The 25,540-nt window shown below is 34.0% G+C and overlaps 1 protein-coding gene across 7 annotated transcripts in view; it reads right to left on the bottom strand.

Moving 5' to 3' along the window:
* Nucleotides 1–25,540, bottom strand: part of MTA3 (metastasis associated 1 family member 3) — a 134,844-nt gene that overhangs the window by 73,440 nt on the left and 35,864 nt on the right. For all 7 annotated transcript variants that reach the window (XR_001596572.2, XM_016142241.2, XM_016142239.2 and 4 more), the window contains exons 4-6: nt 22,352–22,478; nt 5,914–5,977; nt 240–357 (exon numbers count right to left, since the gene is read on the bottom strand). Coding sequence is in view for 6 of the 7 variants with exons in the window: in XM_016142241.2 (XP_015997727.1) it covers nt 240–357; nt 5,914–5,977; nt 22,352–22,478 (309 nt within the window). In the remaining variant the exon portion in view is untranslated. The remainder of the gene's footprint in view (nt 1–239; nt 358–5,913; nt 5,978–22,351; nt 22,479–25,540) is intronic.

Below are 25,540 nucleotides of genomic sequence, written 5' to 3'. Positions count from 1 at the left end.
CTAACCAATGCAGTGTATACTTGAAACTAATTTAAATAAATAAATTTATATATGTATGAAAATGAAGTTAATTAAATAAATTATTATCCCTTCTATTTCTTATATTTCTAAAATTGGAAAAACTCATAACACTTAAACTTTAGCCTAAAAGTTGTTTCTCCCGTATGAGAAAAAGGATATTTGATTTTCAAAACACACTATATGCTTTCATAGGACTTGAACCTCAAAGGAAAACATACCTTCTAAGAGCATTTCTGGAATGTCTGCTTGATACCTAGGTCCCACTCTGATTTCACCTTTGTCAGCTAATAGTGTTTTCACTGAGGGGTCATAGACCAATGAGTAGAAAAAAGTATCCTGAAAAGAAAGAAAATATATAGGTAAACTTTTTATTATAAGGCAATAAATCCAATGTCACAATAATGAAATCATAAAACTTCCGACTGTATAAAATTTCACTTTAGTGAATAAATTCATAAATCTTTATGGAGAGCATGATGCTCTTGTCATCATGTAAAACAATGTAGTATTAAATCAAGTCGAAACAAATAGCTTACAATAGAAGTAGAAGATAAAGATTTTATTATTTAATTTAGTCTAAAAGAAAAGCATTTAACTGACCTAAGTCAGAGTTTTGAAGAGCTAGCAAAGTTAAGCCATAAGTCAAAGGTAAGACACTTAAAGTCAAGTAATCATTTAAACCTCTAAAGCCCACACTAAACATATAGATACCTTCATAGATATAAGGCCCTCTTACTTTTAGAGTTTTCATTCAACATTTTATCAAATTATTAAAATGCACACACATCCACATTAAATAAACTATAGAAGAGCTGAGCTTATATGTAGTCTACCATATTAATTATAATTCTGCAGTTCTCCTTGACATTCTGAAGGATTCACAGATAGATAGATAGATAGATAGATAGATAGATAGATAGATAGATAGACAGACAGACAGACAGACACAACTATACATACTACCACCACTGGCGTACCCACTTAACTCTCTCCATGGTCCCTTAAAACTGGGATCCCCAATCCCCAGGGCCATAGACCGGTACTGGTCCATGGCCTATTAGGAACTGGGCTGCACAGCAGGAGGTGAACAATCGGTGAGCAAGCAGAGCTTCATCTGTATCTGCAACTCCTTCCCAGCACTAGCATCACCATCTCAGCCCCACCTCAGGTCATCAGGCATTAGATGCTCATAGGGGCACGAACCCTACTGTGAACTGCACATGTGAGGGATCTAGGCTGTGCGTTCCTCACGAGAATCCAATGCCTGATGAGCTGAAGTGGAGCTGAGGTGGTGATGCTAGTGCTGAGGAGTGGCTGTAAATACAGATTAACATTAGGAAAGAGGTTTGCACAAAGACCATAAAAAAATCAATTGCTTGCAGACTCATTTCAAAACCCTATTAGTGATGAAAGCACAAAAAACCCTGAATTGCCAAAGTGATTCTGAGAAAAAAGAACGACGCTGGAGGCATCACTCTGCCCAACTTCAAATTATACTACAAAACGACAATAATCAAAATGGCATGGTATTGGCGGAAAAACAGACACACAGACCAGTGGAACAGAATCGAGAATCCAGAAGTAAGTAAATCCATGTCTATATGGGTAAATACTTTTTGACAAAAGAGCCAAAACCATACAGTGGAGAAGGAAAGCCTCTTCAATAAATGATGCTGGGAAAACTGGAAAGCCAGCTACAAAAGAATGAAACTAGACTATTGTCTATCATCACATACCAAAATTAACTCAAAATGGATTAAAGACCTGAATATAAGACCTGAAACAATAATATGCATGGAAGAAAACATATGGACTAAACTCATGGACCTTGGACTTCAAAGAGGATTTTATGAATTTGACCTCAAAGGCAAGGGAAGTAAAAGCAAAAATAAATGAATGGGACCACGTCAAACTAAAAAGCTTCTGCACAGCAAAAGAAACTGTCGACAAGGTAAAGAGACAACCCTCCAAATGGGAAAATATATTTGCAAGCAACGCCTCCGAAAAGGGCTTAATATCCAAAATATACAAAGAACTCATACGACTCAATAACAACAAAAAAACAAACGATCCAGTTAAAAAATGGGCAGAGGACCTGAACAGACACTTCTCCCTAGAGGACATACAAATGGCCAACAAACATATGAAAAGATGCTCAACATCACTAGCTATTAGGGAGATGAAATCAAAACCACAATGAGCTACTATCTCACATCTGTTAGAAAAGCTGTTGTCAACAGGACAAGTAATAACAAGTGTTGGAGAGGATACAGAGTAAAAGGAACCCTCACACACTGCTGGTGAGACTGCGGATTGGTACAACCACTATGGAAAAAGTATGGAGGTTCCTCAAAAGACTAAGAATTGATCTACCATATGATCCAGCAATCTCTCTACTGGGTATTTACCCAAAGACTTCAAAACACATATCCGAAAAGATATTTGCACACCGATGTTCATAGTAGCACTATTCATGGTGACCAGGACACGGAAGCAACCAAAATGTCCTACAATAGATGATTGGATAAAGAAGCTGTGGCGCTTCTTTATCCAATGGAATGTTACTCAGTCATAAGAAGAGATGAAATACTGCCATTTGCTACAACTTGGATAGCCTCCGAGATAATTAAGCTAAGCAAAATAAGCCAGACAGGAAAGTTGAAAACCACATGATATCACTTATATGTGGGATATAAAACTAAAACGAGAGGGGAGGTCGAAGGGGGAAAAAAATTTAAATCATGTCAATTAAATAAATAAATAATTTTGAGAAAAATCTGTCAACCTATTGCAATGTATGGATGGACCTTATTTGGATACTGATGTGAATAAAATTTTAATGTAAATATTGATAGGGAAAAAAATTAAAGAAATTTGAAAAAATTGCTTTTATGAGTTTATTTCCTAGTAAATCACCTTTCCTTTTAAACAAAATGAAATTTTTATAACATATTTGGAAGGTTATGCTGTCGACTCAAGAAATTCCCATTTACCAGCCTCATATTTCTATAGCATTAAAATGTTTGGCTGATTAACTCACAGACTCTGGCACCAGTATGCCATAGGATGATCTGTGATGCTGTCTTTCAAGAATGTCTGAATGTAATTTTAATGAAATGTGTTTTATTTCAGTAAATTTAATCTAAATGCTCCTTTTTTAAAAAAGAGAGATGTTTTAAGGAAATTAAAACAAAAATTTTGTTTTTGTATTAAGAGTTATGTCTTATGAAAGAGAATACTGATTATTTTATAAAAAATAAATATCACAAAATATTCTGTAAAAAGAATAAAAAATAAAAATAAACCTAAAAGCAACAAACAAACAGGACAAACAAACTGAGACTCATGGACATGGACAATAGACTAGTGATTACCAGAGAGGGGGAAGGAGGAGGTTGACAGGGTAAAGGGGTCGAATATGTGGTGACAGAAAGGAATCTAACTATGGGCAGCGAACACACAATGCCAAATATATATGCCTTACTGTTGAATTGTACACCTGAAACTTACTGGATTTTGTTAACCAATATCACCATAATAAAAATATATTAATTTAAAAAAACCACCCAACTGGTGAGTGGAAAACAACAATTAAGCTGTATCTGGTGGCAGGCTTTATAGTGGCAGGTGAGTTGAGGTACTTCAATTATACAGCTGCATCTGGTGGCATCTGATTCCACATTATAGTGAGTCATATAATTATTTCATTATATATTAAAATGTAATAATAATAAAGTACACAATAAAAGTAATGAGCTTGAATCATCCCGAAACCATCATCGCCACCACCACCCCTGCCTGGGGGTCCATGGAAAACTTGTCTTCCACGAAACCGGTCCCTGGTGCCAAAAAGGTTGGAGACAGCTGCCTTAAAATACACAATAAAGCCCTAGTTACTAAGTCCAATGGACAAATGACCTGGCCACCAGTCCTTTGCTGAATTCTATATAACCAATGGAGGTCATCTGAACCAGTAAAGTCTCGTCCCTATTTCCCCCTATGATTCCAAGGGTCACTTACTGCATGCTTTCTCTGTTTTATGCCCCAGAAGAATCTATCCTTACGATCAGCACTCTACTGTAAAGACCCAGCCAAACAAACTGCAAATAAGGGGTAATCTGTTAGGTACAAAGCTTTCTATTTTCAAGGTCTTACAGACTGTATTAACGGAGAGGAGAAAATCAACAAGGAGATACTATCCAGTGAGAAATTCTGCACTGTGTTTTAATCATGGGTCGCTGTCAGTAGAAAAGATTAAACAGTAAAACTGTTCAAAAGTCACACTGATATGTGAAAATTTATGCATGTAAAAAAATGCTATCTAAGGAAAAGAAAAATCTGCAAAACATATAAAGCAACCTGCTTAACAGGCTGATGGGGAGGGGTCCCTATGGAATCAGAGTTGTTTCTTTGTCTTTTTATTTTTAAGACAGGAGAACAAAGAATGTTAATAGATAACTAAAGCTATTGCCACTGGTTCACCAACAGCTTTAAAAGTGGAGATACCTCAGGTCATTTTTAGTTTGTGAAATGTTAGTAAGTATTCCACAAAAACAGGATTTTGCCTATTTTACTGTCAAAGGAAATGAAATTATTATTTAGGGCCACATACATTGGTTGCTTAGACTCCTTAGATTTATATGTGCAGATATGGGAAAATATTCAAAATGTTTTTAGTTAAAACGGAAGTTGTAAAAAAAAAAAAAGGAGGAAAAAAATGTTCTAAGGGATATTTAATCAGTCATTTTCAAGAACACAGAGAGTTACAACATAAAAAATGATTAGAAAGTTGCCCTTTGAGTTACCATCTTCGAATATGCCAAACTCAGTATTTTAATATGACTGAAAACAGTTTTTCAAGAACAATCTTATAATGGATAAAGTAGCAAATCTCAACCACAAAAGTATTTTTCAAATTGAAAAAAAAAGTTTAAATACACTGCCAGGGGTCGGTTCCTATCACAAAGATTAATAGAGGACTAAGTGATGAAAAAAACCAAGTACAGAGAAAAAAAATCCTCAAAACCTTTACCAATTTTCATCTACTAATAGTTCATAGCATATATAAACTGCTAACAAAGTAGAAGGCAAAATTTATCACTTTTTGAAAAAATTCCACTCTTAACAGCCAAATACCCCAATAAAATCCACTGTGAACTAATGCTAATTTCTGAGCATTATCATTATCCATATTATTATCGATCATTCTGATAAACGAACCCTACAAAACCTTTTCTAAATTTCAAAAGCATAACTTATAAATACTTTGAGCCTTTTTTCTGCTTTGAATATTTATTTCCTTTTAGTTTTCTTTATTAGAGTTTCCAATGTATAGTAGTTCTGCATATTTTTATTTATCTTTTTGGTAATGTTTTCTTCATTTGAGATCAGAGGACAATACTTATGATAAAAAATGTCCTTTTAATTCTTTAAAATACATATATAAATAAAGATTTGAGGAAATAAAAATACTATGAAACTATAAAGGTTAAAATACTGAAACATGATCAGCAGTAAAATATTTGTCTACAATACAAATGTTAATAAGGCACATAAAACTGTACATAACATAAAACTTTGTTTATAAGAATTTCCTCCTTCGCTGATGCACATGCTCTAATTCGACTTGCTAAAAAAATGTTAAAATGTTAAAAATGTTTCTTGTTGAAGTTTCCAGAAAGATTTTTACTTGACAAAGTTTATTAGGAATCCAGGAAAGAAAGCAGAACACCAGTGGTAAATTCTCATCTGGAGTGTAAAAAAAGAAGCTATTTATTTAAAAACAACAAAAACAAAAAGAAACGGGGAGGAGGACAAAGTACAGTAAAGCCACTTTTTCAAAAAGCCAAAAACAAAGGGGAAAAACAAAAAACAAGTATAATTATGAATTACCTCTTTATCAAGATATGACAATACTGACTCTGTCTCATTGAGAAGGGCAACAGTGCATTTCCCCCTGTTGAAAGAGGGGAAAAGTGAACAAATAAATGTAAGAAAGGCTACTTCACCTTCACAGTGATGACGTATACTAAATAAGGAACATTTAAAATGTAAAGTATTAAGAAACCAAATGGCAGGAATATACATAAACGTATATATACTTAGGCTGGTTTTACAATCCTGGTGTTGTAATCCTAAAACTTACCTGTCTTTGTAGATGTTTTTTGGGAGGTTAACCTGTGGAAGGAATTGTGTTAGGAAGTAAACCCTTATAACATAAAACACTTTATAGGTATTTTCTAATTATTCAAGGAAAAAAAGGAGTACAATGAAACCTTTGGATTAAGACAGTTTCCCAAGTCTATAAAGAATAAATACAAGGTGATTTTATATTTTTCATACAGAGACATTATGCAAACTGAAAACCAGTGCCTAAAATAATCTTCAGATTTTTAAAGTAGCCACTACATATGAGAACCAAAAAATAATACACATTAGCATTAGATTAACTAATTTACCTTTATCGAAATTGCTTCAAAGACTAGTTAAAATTTAAACACAAGGAACTTCTACAGAGCAAGGGGCAAAATGAAAATCTACAAGCTCACAAACCTTGAAGTCTGATGGCATTTACCTTTGATCCTAAGCTCTGGGTGTGAGTTTGAAAATGACTTTCTATACAAAAAAAAAAAAAGAAAGAAAGAAAGAAAGAAAAAAAGGCTTGTCTAGACTTAAGAAAAATTAAGGTTTTCCAGGAAGAAGTATTTATTAAGAGCACTTTTAAAATATCCTCACTAGCCTGAAGATCCAATACAGCTACAAATTTGACAGAAGAATTTTGTTGGACTGTTCAAGTTATAGATGTTGGTCACAGCTCACAGAATATTTTCTAAATGTCATAATGTCATCTGATTTTCTAAATAAACCTCATTACTATTCCACAAAATATAACAAGCAAAACAAAGACATCATGTATACATTAAACAGAAAGCTAAAAGAGCAACTGCTGCCTGAATTATCAGTGAAAAACAATTCAAAGGAAAAAAATTAGTTTTTTCAATATTTTGCAATGCTTTTTTCCTTAAATTAAAAATAAAATTTCCTTAAAAAAAAATTTCCTCTCAGAAAGTCATCTTACGTTAATATCACTTTAAAAAATTTCTCTGAGAACATTTGGTATTTCCCTATTATCCTGTCAAATCTCTATTTTGGTTACCAAGAGTTACAAAGGTTTTGTTTTTATAATACATTTTATTCATATATGTTACTGGAGTTTTTTTAAAGGGCAGACCAGAAGTTGCTAAACGTTATTTTAATAGATACCACTTAATAAACAGCCAGGGCCACATTCAAAAAAACAGATATCACTTTCTTTAATAGTCACTTGAATTTTAAGAGTTAACAGATGCTGAAAATTCATATAAACAATATAGCGCACTTAAAGTCTCTATACTGTCTGAAATGACGAGAATTTAAGCTGAATCATTAAACTATTATGTTCATAATTATATTAGGAGATAAGAAAACACTAGTTATACTGTTTTAGAGGCATATGATTAAAAAAAATCAATAGGATATGCCAGCCAATCTAAAATATAAATTATTTTTGAGAATACAGGTTTTATGGAAAGATGAAAGGATACGAGGGGATTTTAGTTTTTAAATTATCTTTACGGTAGCTACATTGTACTTTTTCTCAAATAGAAATGAAAATCCAACACTTAAAATTTCAGTACACACACACACACTCTCTCTCTCTCTCTCATACATACATATAAACAGCTAACGAAGTAGGAGGCTGAGTCAGGATTATTTTATGAAGTTAATATAAATATGTAATTAGCACATGAATTACATGCCCAGAGTTGTTGATAAAAAATAGTTTTAAAGAGATTTAAAGTGTTGGCTTCCTTAATGCCAAACAAAGGCTGGCTCAGAGATAAACACACATGATAAATTTTAAGCTAACCTCAGACTAAAGAAACTATTATCAAACTCTGAATAAAAATAACCTGATTGATTTATGCTGAATCCTAAGCAATGATCCTAATTATTCTCTTCCACAATACCTTAATCCTAATAGATACCCAAACATGATGATTTACAACATATCAAAAACCAAACACAAAGAAAGATCACTCCGGGCTGATATAATTATTCATTCTGCTTTTCTACAGATCATTCGAAAAGATCTTAAAAATATACTGTTTCAAAGACTGTGCTGGATGCTGGGACAGACAGACATGAATAAATAATTACAACACGACACAGTCCCATGTTTAATGGTAGGTGCTGGTCAGCCTATTTGCTTAACAGGATGTCCAGTATAATCTCATAGACTCAAAAACTATATGTAAAAATGTACATACAGGTTATATATTTATTTTATCTAAAAATGTTACCAATTTGTATTAGCGAGAAAAGAGAAAGTTTAAATTAGCATCCCTTTCCACACTGCCTGCAGAATTTCCTTTAGTTTCACACAACTGCAGCTTATAAAATGGTTCAGAACCACCATCCCTACTTGGAAAAATGCAAATTTCTTAGTGCCACACCAGGCTGATTCAATCCAAGGATCTTGGGGGAAGGGTCAAGGAATCTACATGTTTGACAAGCACCACTAGGTGATCCTAAGGCTCGCTGACTTGGAATAAATATCAGCACTACAGATGCAGACTCTGACTTTACACTGTTTTTGTTCAAAGAAAGCCATTATTTTTTCATTAAAGAAAGGCATTTTTCTCATTGGCCTTATGAGTCTTATATTTGCTCTGGATTCTGAAGATTTTTTCATATAAAAACCATGTTAGGTTCTGTGACTAGAAATTCAACAAATAGAGAGTTTTATGCAGCATTTCATCCACTGAATACAATGAACAATGAAATAAAAAAAATAATAATAAAGTTCAGAGACCCAAAATGCTTTCAGAAAATTACAACTTTCAACAGCAACACTGCAAGATAGGACAAAAGATTCAAAATTCAGAAGGAAATTATTTCCAAACCAGAACTATATGCCTAAACAAATCTCCAGCCAACTGCAAAAAAACATTTTCAGATAATCGAGGACTAAAAATTTCTTTACATTTTAGATGACTAATCGAAAAGGCAAAACAATCATTATACTCCAAGAAAAACAAAAGATTGTATGAGAAAGATTATGTGAGGGAATATTTACATGTTCATAAAATACAAAGACTGATTATTAAGTTAAATAAAACGTGATATACTGGAAACACGGGGAAAAGAAGAGAAAATGAGGAGAGATTTCTAAAACTGAAAAATTAATAGCAGCAGTATAAAACCGGTAAACATGCAGAAGTCACTGTCAGAAATTGAAATGACTGCAGAGGGGGAACTAAGCATATGATTGCTCGGTATTATTAGACAGCTATATATTACATATATATATGATATATATATATGACATATATATAATATGACTTTTAAAAATAAAATTTAAAGTAAAAGGAGGGATCTTAATTAGATAAAGTACACAAATCTGTTTGAATACAATACATACTAAGCCGGTTTTCTCAACCTTGGCCTTATTAACATTTGAAGCCAGATAATTCTTTGCTGTTCTGGACACGTAGGATGTTTAGTAGCATTTCTGGCCTCTACACCCCTAGTTGTGACTACCAAAACTGTCCAGACTTTGCCAAATTTTGTCCCCGAGGAGACAACACTGCCACTGGATAAGAACCACTGTGTTACATTACAGAATTGTTGAACCACGGTTTTCTTAACTATAGCTTAGTAACAAACATTTAAGGGCTGCCTGTGTAATTGAAAGAATGTGATTTTATGATTCTTTGAATTATAAAAAGGAGAACAAAGAAGAGAAAGAAATCTGGATACCTTTAAACATTTTATTCAAAGATATTTGTTAATATTGTTTTAACAGATATTAAGAAATGAAAACTAAAAGAGGAGCTCCCCTTCACTTCTACCCCCACCCCCCACCTCCAAAACACTGGAATACCTGTTTTAGTAGGTAAGGTGGAAGAAAGAAAAGCCAAGAAGAGAAGTTCGGGCTTAATGTAGATTTTGTGAAGAAAAATGACAAGCAGTGTTTTGGAAAGATCATTATGTCTATGGCATGTGGAGAGTACCAAAAGAACAAGACTTTAATCCATGATTCCGGATATTTGATAATAAATATGAAAAAAACTGTCAAAGAGTAATTCAAGAGGGGGGAAAAAATCCCTTTCTTGGTGCCACTTTTCCCTTTTATAGCTAGGAGAAAGTGAAATGTCCAAAAGGCAGGAAGTATTAGGAGATTCCTATTCTCAAGAACAAGATGACAAACAAATCATTTTGATTACTAGGAAAATCTCAGGCATTCCCACAATCAAGTGGAACACCAGTACTCGGGACAATTTGTAGGAGATACGTTCATCTAGCCTAGAGCTCTTCTGCATTGTGATTTGGGTTGGAAAAGGATATATGTCATTTCGATAGGGATGAACTGGTCATTTCAAAGGAAAACTTATAAATACATTTCAAGAAAAAGTGTGCTAAACATGTAGACTTTAAAATGTTAAACTGTAGTATGATTTTTCTCCACTTACTGTATTTTTTCTCTAATTCTCCTACTAGCAATCCTATAAACCTAAGCACACTGAGTAATTGACTTCTATATGTTAAATTCATTTAAGTAGCACTATTTATAGTCAGCAGTAGTGCCCTTCTGGCTAATTCAAATTTTGTTTACAAAAACCAAGAAAACTGCCTTTATTAGAATTTTTTTAAAAATTTGATTACAAATAAGTTTCTTTAACATTAGTAGTCAACTGGAGACTACTAAATTCAACTTGAGTACTATTTTATTACATACATACCTAAAACTTAGCATTACTATGTATTTTTCAATAAACGTCTTTTTTTAAAATTGTTTTCTCTGAAGATAACAAAAAAGTTCTCAACAGACAAATCATAAATTAAATTTACAAATTATAAATCCTTGCTTTGACCAACACGGAAATATGAAAGAAGAAATACAAAATCCAGAAAGCATAATTAGGACATTTTCATCTATTTCACTTGACTTAATTTACTTTGTACATATCCTCACAATCGCACATGTGTGAAAGGACCCATGCAAGTTTACTTTACAGTATTATTTTTCACAGCAAAAGAATAAAATGAACCAAATGGCCATCAATTAGGATTAAATAAATTAGAAATATAAAACAGCCATAGAAAAGAATGAGGCAGATCTTTATGATCTGATATGGAGCTATGTCCAAGATGTTTCATTTAAAAAGCACAACATAAAAGTGTCATAATTTACTCCACGATTTACTTACAGATACAAACACACATACAAACATGAAATAGTATAGTATATAGCTTCTGGAAGTACACGAAATGTTCAAAAAAAACAAAAGACCCAAAATGGAGTCACTTGTGATAAACCCCACCAAGGCTTAATACCTAACACCTAACTAACCGCAGGTTCTGTCTATCTTAGGAGAATTTTAAACCAATCAGTCTGGAATTTCTTGATCGACACTAATGAGGTAACCGTAATAAAATCCCTTGCCTTCCTCTAAGGCAGTGGTCCTCAACCTTTTTGGCACCAGAAATCAGTGCTCCTATGAACATCTAATGCTTGATGATCTGAGGTGGAGCTGAGGTGGTGATGCTAGAGCTGGGAGTAGCTACAAACATAGACAAAACTGTTAGCTCACACCAATTACCTCTTGCTATGCAGCTTAGTTCTTAATAGGCTACTGACAGGTACCTAGAGTTTGGGGACCCCTGCTCTAAGGCAAGGTGACCTTGCCTGAAATAATGCATTTTTAACCTCCTTGTCCCACCCTCCTTCTGTCTATAAAAACCTTCTATTTTGTAAAAAACCTCAACTGCCCAACTCATGAATCATTTAATAAGGCCAACAACATCTTCAAATTTACTCAGTTGAATTTTGTTCTATAAAAATAAGATTCTAGAAACATTAATGGGCTGGAGGATTGTACAGAAGTGAGACATTTTATTGACTAACCCATATTTGATTTCTGAACCCATGTCAATATATTACATATCTCCCAAAAGTGTTTAAATTTTTAAAAACAGAAGGCGCTAATCAGTTTTCTGCAATCCAGACAACAAAAAGGACTGCTCTACCATCCACTGCTTTTGGGTCCCAGGTTACTCCAAGTATTAACCAAAACCAGGTAAACCATAATTTACAATAAACTCACTTTGGCAATCTATTCCCATCAACTCCTACCTACGAACTATAGCTTTGCAGTCTTTGGAAGATTTTCTGATTAAAAAAAAAAAAAAAAAACTCTGCTTATAGTTAGGCATTTTCTGTTCATTTATTAGTTTCTGATATGTATGACCATCTAAAGAATAAACCTACCTCTAAGTATTAATTGCTCTAAGTAAAACAGGAACCGAAAATTTTTTCACATTACGGCTTTGGAAAATGGATGAAATTTTTTTTTTCCAATATTGAATAACTTATCAGAGTTAATACAGCACTTCCAAATCAGTTTGATAACTTCACTTCAGAGACAGATCCCAACATTGTAATGTATTTTTATGCAGTCACTTAACTGAAAGAAGTTTAAAGCATTCCAATGGCAAGGAGGTAAGATAATATTTTTAGTCTCAACAGAATAAAGATAGTATTTTTAGTCTCAACAGAATAATAATGAATTAAATGACAAGCAAAGCCCATGTGTTTATTTCCTCCTTCCTAGGCTTCCTTTAAAATGATAGCATGAGAATTAGAAACAAAAGAACCTAAAATCACTATAAGATGAAGGGCATCAGTATATGAAAAATTACCAAAAAATTATGGAAGACAAAGACAGATTAAGAGACTGAGGAATGCAAACCAAAGTTCAGATTAAGCATTTCATTTAACCACTAAGAGTAAGAAAAGGGCACAAATGCCCACTACATACATTACTATTAAGCAGGAAGAGCATTGGTGGTTTTAGCTAATACACTCAGATAAAATAATTAAGAAATAAAGTCCAAAATATTCATAAAGAGAGCTGAACAGGGAACAGAATTGATTTAGCTAGCAGAGACCCAAAGAAATTCCAGTAAGAACAGGACCTAAAAAAGCCAGCTCCACATTCTTACAGGAAGCCTACCAGCAAAGTCTGCCCACATAAAGGGATTATTCCCTTGATTTTAAATAAGAACAGACAGCTATGAATCATCTAATATTTGAGAAAAGACTACAACACAAAAGACAAGTACAAAAAAAAAAAATCAAAGATCAAAAACTGAACCTGGAGGAAACAGGGGTGATTTCAGCAACAAAAGGGAACTTTGAAAATACAAATTAGAATTCGTGAAAAGATTTATGAGGATACTTACTGCATTCATAAGAAAAATAGCATGCGCTGAAAAATAACATTCAGGAGACAAAAAAGAGCTCTTGAAATTTTGAATTATGATTGGCAAAATTAAAATGTCACTACGTGGGCTGGAAGATAAAAGTCAAAGATTTAGCTCAGAACCAAAAACGTAAAATATAAAAAGGACAGTAGGCAATAAATCCAGGAGATCTAACATACATGCAACAGAAATACTGGAAAGAGAAAAAACATGAAAGAAATATTAGGATAAACTTTCCTGGCAATAAAGGAAGACAAGTATTTAAAATGGTCTACCCAATATCTTCACCACTGCAGTATCACTTGAATTTCAGGATACAATGAATAAGCAATTTCTAAGAAAATTGGAGAGGGAAAAAACAGGTAATATGCAAAGTATGTAGAATCCATGTGAAATAAAATTACAGTTCAATGACAATAGATGCTTGAGGACAATGGATAATCCCTTTATATTTAGAGGGAAAATTATTTTCAACCCAAAATTCAGTAGCAAGCCAAGTTATGTATCACATGCGCTGTAATAAAATTATCTATGAATTTCATTTCAGAATAAAGGAAGTATTAAGAAATACATAAGAGGTTGAGCCTAATAAAGCTGAGGACCTCACCTGTAAGATATTATATATTAAAATATAAAACATTAAAATATAATGTATAAAATATTGTACATTAAAATTTATTTTGCTGTTCAAAAGCTTTTTAGTTTGATACCATGGATGGATGTTAGGAAAATCAAGCTAAGTGAAATAAGCCAGACAGAAAAAGTTGAAAACCACATGATATCACTTACATGTTGGATATAAACCTAAAAGCAACAAATAAACAGGACAAACAAACCAGAGACTCATGAACATGAACAATAGACTAGTGATTACCAGAAGGTGGGGAGTTGGGGACGCAGATGGAGTAAAAAGGGTCAAATATGTAGTGACAGAAAAAATTTAACTATGGGCAGTGCCTTACTGTTGAATTGTTCACTTGAAACTTATTGAATTTCATTAACCAATGTCACTATGATATTTTTTAAAAAAACCTAAAATTAAGAATCAAAACCAAAAAAACAGAATTCTTCCAACTAGTATATGAAGAAGGAACAGTTAATTAGAATATCAACACTCTATAACAGCTATGATTTAATAGATCTCCAGGCAATTACTGTCAATGAAATGTCAGCAACATTCAGAAAAGAAATATTGTATACTTGATATATATATATAACACCTATGAAGAAGTTTGTGTCTCTTGTATCTATCTCCCTCTTCTCTGAAGGAAGGGAGGGAGGAAGTAAGAAAACTGTACCACATCCTCTATATCTAAAGACCAATTAATTCATGAGAAATACAAGGGAGAGAGGGACATGGTAAAGGACACCACGGCAGTAAAATCAGCAAAATCTAAAAAGTAAGAAACAAACTTCTCACTTTGCTAACAAAAAATAGCCAGGGAGGAAAAAGAAAAAAATGGGAGGGTGGGGGAGTCTTTATTTATTTTCCCCTATGGCCACCCAACTTACTTGGCACCATTTCCCAAAAAGATCATACTTCCCCACTACACTGCAGCAGTACTGCCATCAAATATCAAGTTGTATTATATATGTGGGTCCATTCTGGCTTTTCTTTTCTGTTCCACTAATTTATTTCTCAGTCTACTTATCATTACCACCCTACTTTAATTATTATAACTATACAAGTATATTAATGATTAAAGCCTCTAACATTTTTGTTCTTTAAGACTGATTTTGACAATGGTTCTCTAACGTTTTAGTTTCAAGATCTCTTTATATTCCTAAAATTTCAGGATCTCAAAGATCCTTTGTGTTTGTAGGTTTTACCTGTCAATATTTACCATATTAGAAATTAAAATTTAGAAAAATTTTAACATTTACTAATCAATGTAAAATAAAAATAAACATTACATATTAGGAAAAATATTACAAATAATTACTATATTTCCAAAACAATAAAAATAATGTGAACGGTGAAATTGTTTTACATTTTTGCAAATCTCTTCAATGTCTGGCTTAACAGACTAGATTTTCACCTGAGTAACAAGTTTACTTTTTTTAAAAAACATCCACAAAATACCCATGTCTAAATAAGAAGTGTCTTTCAGTGCTTATTTCAAGTAAAAATGATGTTCCAGGAAGAATGCAGGTAGTTCAGCGTACATTTCAAGCAATACCATGAGTTTGGGTGTTTTTTCCCCAAAATGACCATCTCACTTTCATATACAGCAGAAGTAATTTAAGCATACTTCCCATTTCATCACACAGAACATCGAAAAGATGTATAATCTCTTGAAACAAGGTAGAGGTGATGGTTGCACAAAATTGTCAGTGTACTGAATGTCACTGAATTGTACCCTGTACCATAATAAATAATTTTTTTTAAAAAAGAAAAAGGTATTATGTGAATTTTTGATGTGTAAATTTTCCCCTAATTTTTTAAAAAGATATGTAAGAAATAATTAAAAATTAAATAAAATTTTTAAAAAGACAAAAGATCAAGATTTAATAAAATTAATAAATTTCAGTGTTTTATCAAGAACATTCTTCAGTAAAACTCGTTTTTGTTATTTCATTGCAAATGAATAGAAGTGAAGAATACAGTGAAAACTATAGCACAGTCTGGTGCCACTGCCTTGATTGGTACTAAGGTGTCAGCAGTTTATCCACCATTGCTTTTGCATATGCCTTTTGCTTTTGCAAAATCAACATAGGGAAAAGGCAAATAATACCTTAATGTTATGAAAATAGTTTTGATCTCACAAAGCCCTAAAATGGTCTAGGGGGACTCCCAGGAGTCCCCAAATGATGCTTTGAAAATGCCTTGTTTTCACTGTTCTTGCTCCTCTCTATTCCCATAAATTTTGCAGTTTCTCAATTTACACACACACACACACACACACACACACACACATACACACACACACACACACACACACACGCTGAGCTTTTCTTTGGAACTGTATTGAATCTTTGGATCTATTTGGGAAAAACTAACATACTGCCCCTGCATTTACTTATTTATTTACCCTGCATTTACTCATCTTTAATTCCTTCAGCAATACTTCGTAGTTTCTATGTAGAGTTTCTGCACATCTTCCCCTTTCCCCTTTTTTACAAATCTTTCTTTAGATTTATTCCTAGATGTTTGATGTTTTTTGATGATATAATATTTAAACCTAGTTTCCTAACTGACCCCTCTCTTCATACCATATACATACAACAAACTTAAATACAAAAGGTGAAACAGTAAAACTTTAAGAAACCATAGAACATCTTCACAATCTTAAGAAATCTTTGACACATAGATTAGTTTTTGCATGCGCTCTTCCTTAATTTAACTGTCCTCCCCTTCTGCTGCTCCATCATTCATTTCCCAACCATGTTTCTCATATATTTAAAAACAAACTAACCAACCTAGAAAGAGCAAAGACAACAATAGTGACGCAGAATGAGCACTACTTAACAACAGAGGAAGCTACAGACAAGTAATGCAGCTCCTCTGCCATTCCAAGTAAATTCCAGCAACGTGCAGCCAAAATCCAACAAATACACATAAGATTAGAAAAGAAAATGCATCATACACCAAAATATTAGTGCTGCTGGGTGGAGGAATTACAAGGGCATGCGTGCGTGTGTGTGCGTGCACACGTGCATGCCAGACTGAAAGTCTTTTTCTGTATTTTCCACATTTCAACAATAAATTATAGTTCTTTCATTGTCAGAAAATAAATAATGAGTTTATTTTAAAATTTTATTATGCAGTAATGATGAGAGAACAGCAAAATGGCAAATTCATAACATACTGTGATGGAAACAGAAACTGACAATAATTCTTGAAAGAAATTTACCATTTTGCAATAAAAATATTTGAAAAATGTACCCCTAAATTAGAAACAGGTCTGTTATCAAATAGTAATAGTAGTCCACACTACCAATTCACTACTAATGGGGAAAGGAGTATAATATAATGAGGAGTTTCCAGTAAATTTTCATTTGTTCTGTCTTCGTCAGGACCAGTCAGTCACGTTGTCAGGCAAGGACAGGGATAAAACGAACACAAAATGGCATTTTCTCTCTCTTACTGTCCAAATTTTAAAATATCACCTTTTCCCATTATATATCTGAACCGTTTTCATTTCAGAAAAAATAGAAATACAAAAAAGCATAAAAACAGAAGTTGCTTGCACTCTAATATTAAAACAATTCTGAAATCTATTAAATGCCACGTTCCTAGCTATATATGTGATGCAAAAAAAATGCTTATTAATGAAAATCACCTTATTCACAAAAATCATTAACTAAAAAATAAATAATTCTGCAATAAACATCAGTAAATATATTTCTACAAAGTTGCGTGAGAATTTCTGTTAGATAAAATTCAAAAAGCAGACTTGCTGGGTCAGAGGATATGCGCACATTACCATCGAATTTTTCTGATTATACTAACACTTGAATACAGAAGAGTTACCTATTCCCTACCTTCACCAATACTGGGTATTAAGAAATATGGTATTCCATCCCCTGAATGACTATGGTTGGCTAGAAACTTTTCTATTTCTCACTTTCTCATGGTTGCTATATACACTTATAAATTCATTTTGTTTGGTGAAAATGTATATGGGGAAAAAAAAATTAAAAAGGGCTTCCTATCCTGTGCCTAGCCCTCCACATAAAAGCTTTATCAAGAGTAAGTCACTCTCCTTCAGAGTCCTGAGCAACTTGTGATTCCATATATCCAATCTTTAATTCTCATAAAAGAGAAAGGCACACAATCTAAAATTTCATTTAAGATCAGTAGTAATTGGAAAGACATTATTCTATTACCTGTTGATGACATGTTTTTCTTTAAAGAGCAAAAATTAAATTAAGTGAAAACTGCAAGCTTCAAATTCTGACTGGCTATTGTTTACTATGTTCCACAGTGCATAGGTAAAAGGGAAAGAAAGATACCAACCTTTAAGAATCTTGAACTCTAAGACAAAATCTAACTAGAACAATCTAAACAAAGTATACATAAGCCCTAAGATTTATACCAGCTGCTCAAGATACTTTTCAACTAAATTAGAAAAGCTCCTCATTTTGGAGATGAGGAGACTGTTAGAAGCAACATGGCATAACTTAAACCAAGACATGTTCACTACAAATTGTGGTTATAACTAGTCCTCTACAGAGCAATAATGGTAATTAGGATGATGTTTGTATTCTGGAATCCTAACCTAAAACTGTATAAAAGGAAAAGAATGTAGGCTTTCTCTAAAGCACCCTGCCACGAAGAGACTGCTTGAACATTATGTGCACTAATATCTATAGGTTCCAGAATGGCTCCTCTGGCCTTTTTAAAAAGCATATTCAAGGTTAAGCAATGAGCTAGACAGGATCTTCATCGCTGATGCTCTGGAAAAGGCGATGTCTACCAGCAAGGTTCTAACAGTTTCTCTACCACTACTCATACATAACAAGACAGCTCCTAGAGCAAATCATCATTCCAAAAGCCCTCACTGTTAAGACAAATTGAGGCCAATAATCAGCAAGTACCTAAGTAAATGCTTTTAAGACACAATGAAGCATAACTTCAAAGGCTGTGATCTAGATCCCAAGGTTGGCCAGCAGGAAAGGAATGGCGCTTTTTAAATATGACTAAGTAGCTGCACCAGGGCTGGGAAGAGGAATTAATCATTACACAAACAATGCAGTAATTAGCAGCTTTTAAAAAGCCAGGCTTTGTGCATGCAAGATGTGGAAAAACTGACAATGGAACATATATAAGACACATTCATAAGCTTAGGCACCCAATTAAGTAGGAACCTCACAGTTGCTACTATACATCTAGCATTATAACATCATCTTTTACTATAATAGTACAGTTTATACACTTAACTCAGTGTTTAATTTAGTTCTGCCCATTTGACTTGAGCATCTAAAGAGAAAAATTACATGATAAAATAGAAAATCAAAGAGCCTCCCTATTCGACAAGCTAACTTAACAGCTTTCTGTCTCTTGACGCTTTTAACACTTACAGTGATGTATACACCATAAAACTATATGTCTGCAGCCAGGCAGTCTGGGTTCAATTTCTGAATCTGCCATTTAAAAGCTGTGAGTCTGACAAGATACTTAACCTTTTTGTTCTTCAGTCTCCTCATCTGTAAAATGCAGGTTTATAACAAGACCTACTTCATAAAGTCACTGTGAGAATAAGATACATGTAAAGCAACTGGACTAGCACCTATCCTAAAGGCTCAATAAATGTTAGAATTTTTAAGATCTGAGTTCAATAAACATGGGCTATATATAAGATGAATACAGTACTACATACACAAATAACAAGTATAGCAGCTGGCATAACAATAAATTTCACAGTGCTTTATAGTGTATGCAGTATATATATAATCTATTACTAATGACCTAAGGCACTGTGGCTTTCCTTTTTCCCCTCCAAAAAAATGTTCCAAAGGCATTCTCATTGCTAAAGTCCTATCTACCTCACAAACAAGAGGGTGAACCACTAACTCTACCCAGAACAGTCCCAGGCCTGTTCACTCTCTTCCGGCAGAATCAGAAGAAACTAAAAGTTGCCTCCCTGCCACTTTGAAAAACTCATAGCATCCAGTAAGTATTCTAGCTCACAAACTACAAAAGACCTCAAGGAATGCCTCCTATGTTCCATATACCACAAGAAAATTCTGGGCACTTGATAATGTCCCTGAGAATAAAAAGCCAGTATTCACCAAATTACCCCTCTTTGCTGCCAAAGAACAATGGGGCTTCAGTAATTTTCTCCTGTTATAGCAAAAATAGATAGGGCATGATTTCAACATTAGCAAACTGTCAAAATCACTCCAACGTGCACTTGTTCTACATCAGCATGAAAGCTGGTGACATGGCTCCATGCTTTGGCCAGAGGCTGCCCCTAACTCCATTCAGCTATTTAAAAATGAGAGCCACAGATCAGAAAAATGTGGCTCCATGCTACTCCCTCTCAACTTGAGGGGGAAAAAGCCCCAAATGTCTATGGTGGCTCTTCATCATAATTCAAAAGAATTGCCACATGGTAAACTCCTTGAGTTTATAAGCTAGGAACTTTGTCTTATACTTGCATCAAGCACTCAGTAAGCTACTTAATCTAGAATATACTCAAGAAATGTGTTCAACAGTGACTGATCATGCATACTATGTAATTTCTGTGTTCAACACATGGGTGCCTTGATAATTATATTTCAGTATATTCTCTAAGTCATTACGGAAGATGAACAACATATCTCCAGTTTTCCATTCCAAGCAATCTGTTAAGAAAACCAACATTACTTGTAAACAGATTCCAAGCTATCAAGAGGGTAAATTAAAAATATACTTTCATTTTTTTTTTTTTTGATACATTTTAAAAACCATTTGTCAGATTCTCGTTCTGGCAAGATTCTTAGAACTGGCCACGTAACTTCTTGAGCTTAAAATGAATCTCTAGTATATTCTAGCTTCTTCCAATTAAATAATAAATGTATATGGTTCTTTAGCATTTATTAGTTATGTATATCTTTAAGAAAATTATAAAATGTTTTCATGTTCCATCTCTTTGAGCAAAAATTTTCTTCCCTAATTCCTAAAATACCCCTATTAGTAGATAATATGACCATTCCCAAATTACCTGGCCTGATTATCTTTTCCAGCAAAGGATCTAATTCATACAGAATATACTAATTTCTAGCCAATCTAAACACAGAATCCCCTTAAAAAAAAAAAAAAGAACAAAATAAAGCAATGATATGATATAAACCATTGAGGAGAATCGAGATAGTTTTGAAAATATCTGGAGAAAAAGGAACTATAGTTACCTCATACATTTCCTGCCTTAGAAAATCCCTATGTCTACTTTTTACAAAGGTGCCTGGAGTTAGAGTAGAGGTGGGGGACCTGGGGGACATACGAGGACCAAATCAGAGCTTTAGGAAGTCTCCAAACCTGTCTGATCCCAAAATGGCAGACTTCGATTTCAATACTAACATTGGAGGCTAAAGAAGAGGGGCAATTATTGAAATAAAACAGTTAATACATTTTATTTCCATATATTAACAGTTTTAAAGATAATTATGACTAGTGGAGAGCTGAATAAAAGAAATAAAGACTGTGAACAAGAACTGAAAGAATTTCTTTAACCTGAGGAGACAAAAGCATTGCACTCTCTCATATCCATCGCTGTGGCCACACGTTGCTGCTCCCTGCATATACCGATGCTCACCTATTCCCTCTAACTGAAATATGCCCCACAGTCTCGCAAAGGCTAAGTAAATGCCAACTCATTCTGAAGTTTTCCTGACTCTGAGGTCAGTAACTGCCTGTCTTTTGAGCTCAAACATTTTGCTACACCTCCAAGAAGCACCTATTACAGACGGCACAGAAAACCGTTCAACTGTTTATGCTTAAATTTTACCACTACCAGCAGATCATGAAAGACAACCATCATTCCTCTACAACTCCTCAAACTACAAAACAGGCACTGAATTTTTTTCACTTTTACATTGCACAGAGCAGATGCAAGTAAGGGCGTAATAAAGAATATAAAGTTTTCATCGAATATAAAGTTTTCATCACAGAAGTCCTCAAAAGAAAAGGTCATACATTCTAGAAAGTCAAGAGTCACCTTCCTGGGAACCAGATCTTGGGTCCTAGTTCTTGAATTCTAATGACTCTAATGTTCTAGGAATCAGGGAAAACCAGCATTCCCCAAATTGGTGTCTGCTGGACCCTGTTCTGTGGGATGCTATAGATACCCAAATAAACTAGGAAAGTCTGAATTAAAATAAAGTTAAAATGATTACTGCAGAACATTTTCGAGGCTTTAATATGTTAATATACATCATGAAATTCCAAGATAAGACTGCATTATGAAGCAGTTTAGTAAATTAATTTAGGCAAGATAATGACAAGAGTTTGGAAAATGCTTCAAAGAAGGTTGTTTTGGGTTTTTTTAATTGTTCAATATTACTGAGTACTTCAAATCAACTTCTAGAAAGTACTTACCTGATATGTGTTGCAGGCAGAGATTCATATTGACGTGACAAAAAGAGTTCCCTATGTTTCAACTGATGTTTCTGTTTATCAGTCAAGTCGGCCTCAACAGTAGTTTCAGATTCTTCCTCAATTTCTTCTACACAAATAAAATTCAAAGAGTTCATTATTAAAAACACATTATCTATCTGGATATTAAGACAGAGCAAATCAATACTTCATTCAACATTTCCTTCATTCTAATTCATTTTAATTTATATATTTAGCTTCTCATTTAAATTACAACCATAAAATTAAGTTACCAGGGCTTAAAGAAAGAGGAGGAAGATCAATTTAAAAATGGCAGATGAAACATGCATATATCTTCTCTTCCCCCATAAAACCACACCAAAGTGGCAATTAAAATGTATTAACACTTCAATGACAATAAAAAATGAAGCAACAATGGAAGAAAGATTTTCGACCTCTAAAAGAAAAAGTTTTAGATGTTAAAAAAAGTACACACTTAGTTGAGATAAGGAAGTGACAATCTGTATGCATACAGAAGGACGAAATGGAGAAGACAGGCACAGAACGTGACTGACTTAGCCCAAAGATACCAAGTACTGTAAGAAAGAGGAATGGGGTGAAAGCTAAAAAAAAAACAAAAGGAAAGAAAAGGCTAAAAGTACAACATCCAAAAAGAAATGACAGAGAAAACAGATTACTTCTTTTTGGGGGTGAAAAAAGACCTGTCAAAGAAATGATTCAAGAAAATTTCCTCTTACTGAGCGAGATGAGTATCCAGATTGAATTCCGAGCATAATTAAGTGCTAACATGAGAAGATCACAAAAGCTTACGGGAAGGAAACAAAGATCACATGCGAAGGATTTAGACTAGGGTGGGATCGCAAGTGAATAGCAACACTATGCTGTGATGGTAGAGCAATGCCATCCAAGAGAAAAAATGGTGTTCAACCTAATTGCACAGTAAACTATTTATCAAGCCTGAAAATAAGAGTAAGGACAAACTTTCATTCACTCAATCAAGATTTATTAGGTGTCTAAACAGGCAGTATTCGAGGTGTTGAAGACAAGCAGTGAGCAAAACAGCTATTGCCTTCAGGTAGCAGGGTTAGAAGGAAGGGGTGGAAAGAAACAGGAAATGTAAAAAAAAAAAAAAAAAAAAAAAAAAAAAGCAAAACACTGTATTTAATACTCTTTAAAGACAAAAATGACCAAATTCCATTTACAGCTTCAAATGCACATAACTTTAGATAGAAAATTTTTGCGCTTCTCAGGGCTCGCAGATCCTCTGCAGCCTCACCTGAAGCAGGCTGTGTGGGTATGGGAACAGGTGGGAGCACGGAGACGCAAGGGTGAAACAGCTACACGGTGTGCGGGGGGCAGAGGGGCTGGGGGGGATGGCTCCTCAAACAGGAAGTAGAGCCCAAGTTCAGGCCTCGGAAATCTTGTTGTTTTTTTTTAATGCCAGTTTATTTTTTTCATACTATATATACATAATTTTTAACATTTTATTTTTTTTTGAAATCTTAATTTGAGGACGCTTATTAGCAACACGCGCACACTAACCACCACTACCACCACCTATTTCAGTTCCTTGCAATTCTTATAAGTCCTTACTTATGAACCCAGGGCCACAAAAGAGATTTTAACACATAAAGTCCCCTAGTTGTAGCAGTTCTTTTGAATTGCATGAGGTTCACGAATGGACTAAGTGTCAGATATTTTCCACTTTCAAATTTTGAAAACTCTGAATGGAAAATGAACCTAGAAAAAGACTTACCTAGCTCAAAAAAATAACAAAGTGATTTAAAAATCTTTGAATGTTCAAAAAAAAAATCTTTCAATGTTCTTTTTAATGAACTACTCAAAGAGAAACATAGCGCTAAAAGAACCACTTACTTTCAAGTCTAATAACATTTCACCAATGGAGATCAATGAAGTTATTGTTGCACTGGCGCTATTAGCTCCGGCAAATATTCACATACAAAATTTTACTCTTTACCTAATCAGGATTTGATAAATTGCTGTTCTATAAAACAGGAGTCTTCAACCTTTGGGCCATAAACCGGCGCCAGTCCTATGGCCTATTGGGATCAGGCCCACACAGCAGGAGATGAGCAGCAGATGGGAGAGCAAAGCTTCATCTGTACTTGCAGTTGCTCCCCAGCACTAGCATCACCATCTCAGCTCCACCTCAGCATCATCAGTTATTAGATTCTCACAGGAGCACTGGTCCCTGGTGCCAAAAAGGTTGGTGACCGCTGCTGTAAACCATAGCTAACTGAATTCTAATGTGTACCCTGATACATAAGCATATAGAGAGAAAACAGCAAAGAGGTCTACAAATAATAACAGCAGCAACTCTTATTTTCTTATACAACCTCTTGGTACAGGGTGAAAAGGACTACACTCTGACGTCTAACCTAACCAAAGACAGAAATCACAACAGCATCTGAAACCCATTTTTAAAAACTTACTAATTAAATTTCATTTACATATTTCTATAAATTTACTGTGGCTTCTGGACAAGAATGACTCCCATGCCATTAATATCCTAAAAACATTAAACCACCGCAATGGCATAAATCTGCATTTGGACAATGAAAAATTTAAAAGACCAAATATAACTATCATCATCAAAAATTATGTAAATGGTAATGTTATAATTTTCTAAAACTATTTTACCAAGCTTGATGGAACATGAAATTTTTTACCTTCTAAAAGTTATTAAGTAAAAGTCCCATACTGTACACAATGACAGAAGAGACTGACATCAAATTGTTTACTGAAGTTTCTTTACAGTTAGAAAAATTTCAGTATACATAGTTTATTAGCAATAAGGCACTTGGGGCATGGAGGGGAGAAAGACTGCAGAAGGAAGCTGTAGAAAGGGATTGTATGAAGTTTTAAGGAGCAATACAGATATCACTGTACTTATCACTGTTTTAGCGGTACGGGCCAAGTAATGTGTGACTCAGCAAGGCTCCACAAATTGCAAAGTTGTAGTCAGCAGGATGAAAAAGAAGCCATGGCCAAAAAGCTCAGAAAGGCTAGTTACACACGCAGGCTGAGAGGAGACGGGATAACTCTAGTAAAAATAAAGTCTAAGAGGTAAGGATCAGAGAAGAAAGCAAACTGAGGAGTCCAGAGCACCAGAGCACGCAGCTATGAGATATGGAAGATCAACGGACTACA

This window comes from Rousettus aegyptiacus, unplaced genomic scaffold, assembly GCF_014176215.1.
Source record: "Rousettus aegyptiacus isolate mRouAeg1 unplaced genomic scaffold, mRouAeg1.p scaffold_m13_p_7, whole genome shotgun sequence".
In the NCBI taxonomy this organism is placed as follows: Eukaryota; Metazoa; Chordata; class Mammalia; order Chiroptera; family Pteropodidae; genus Rousettus; species Rousettus aegyptiacus.
This window is presented reverse-complemented; position numbering and strand designations above follow the sequence as displayed.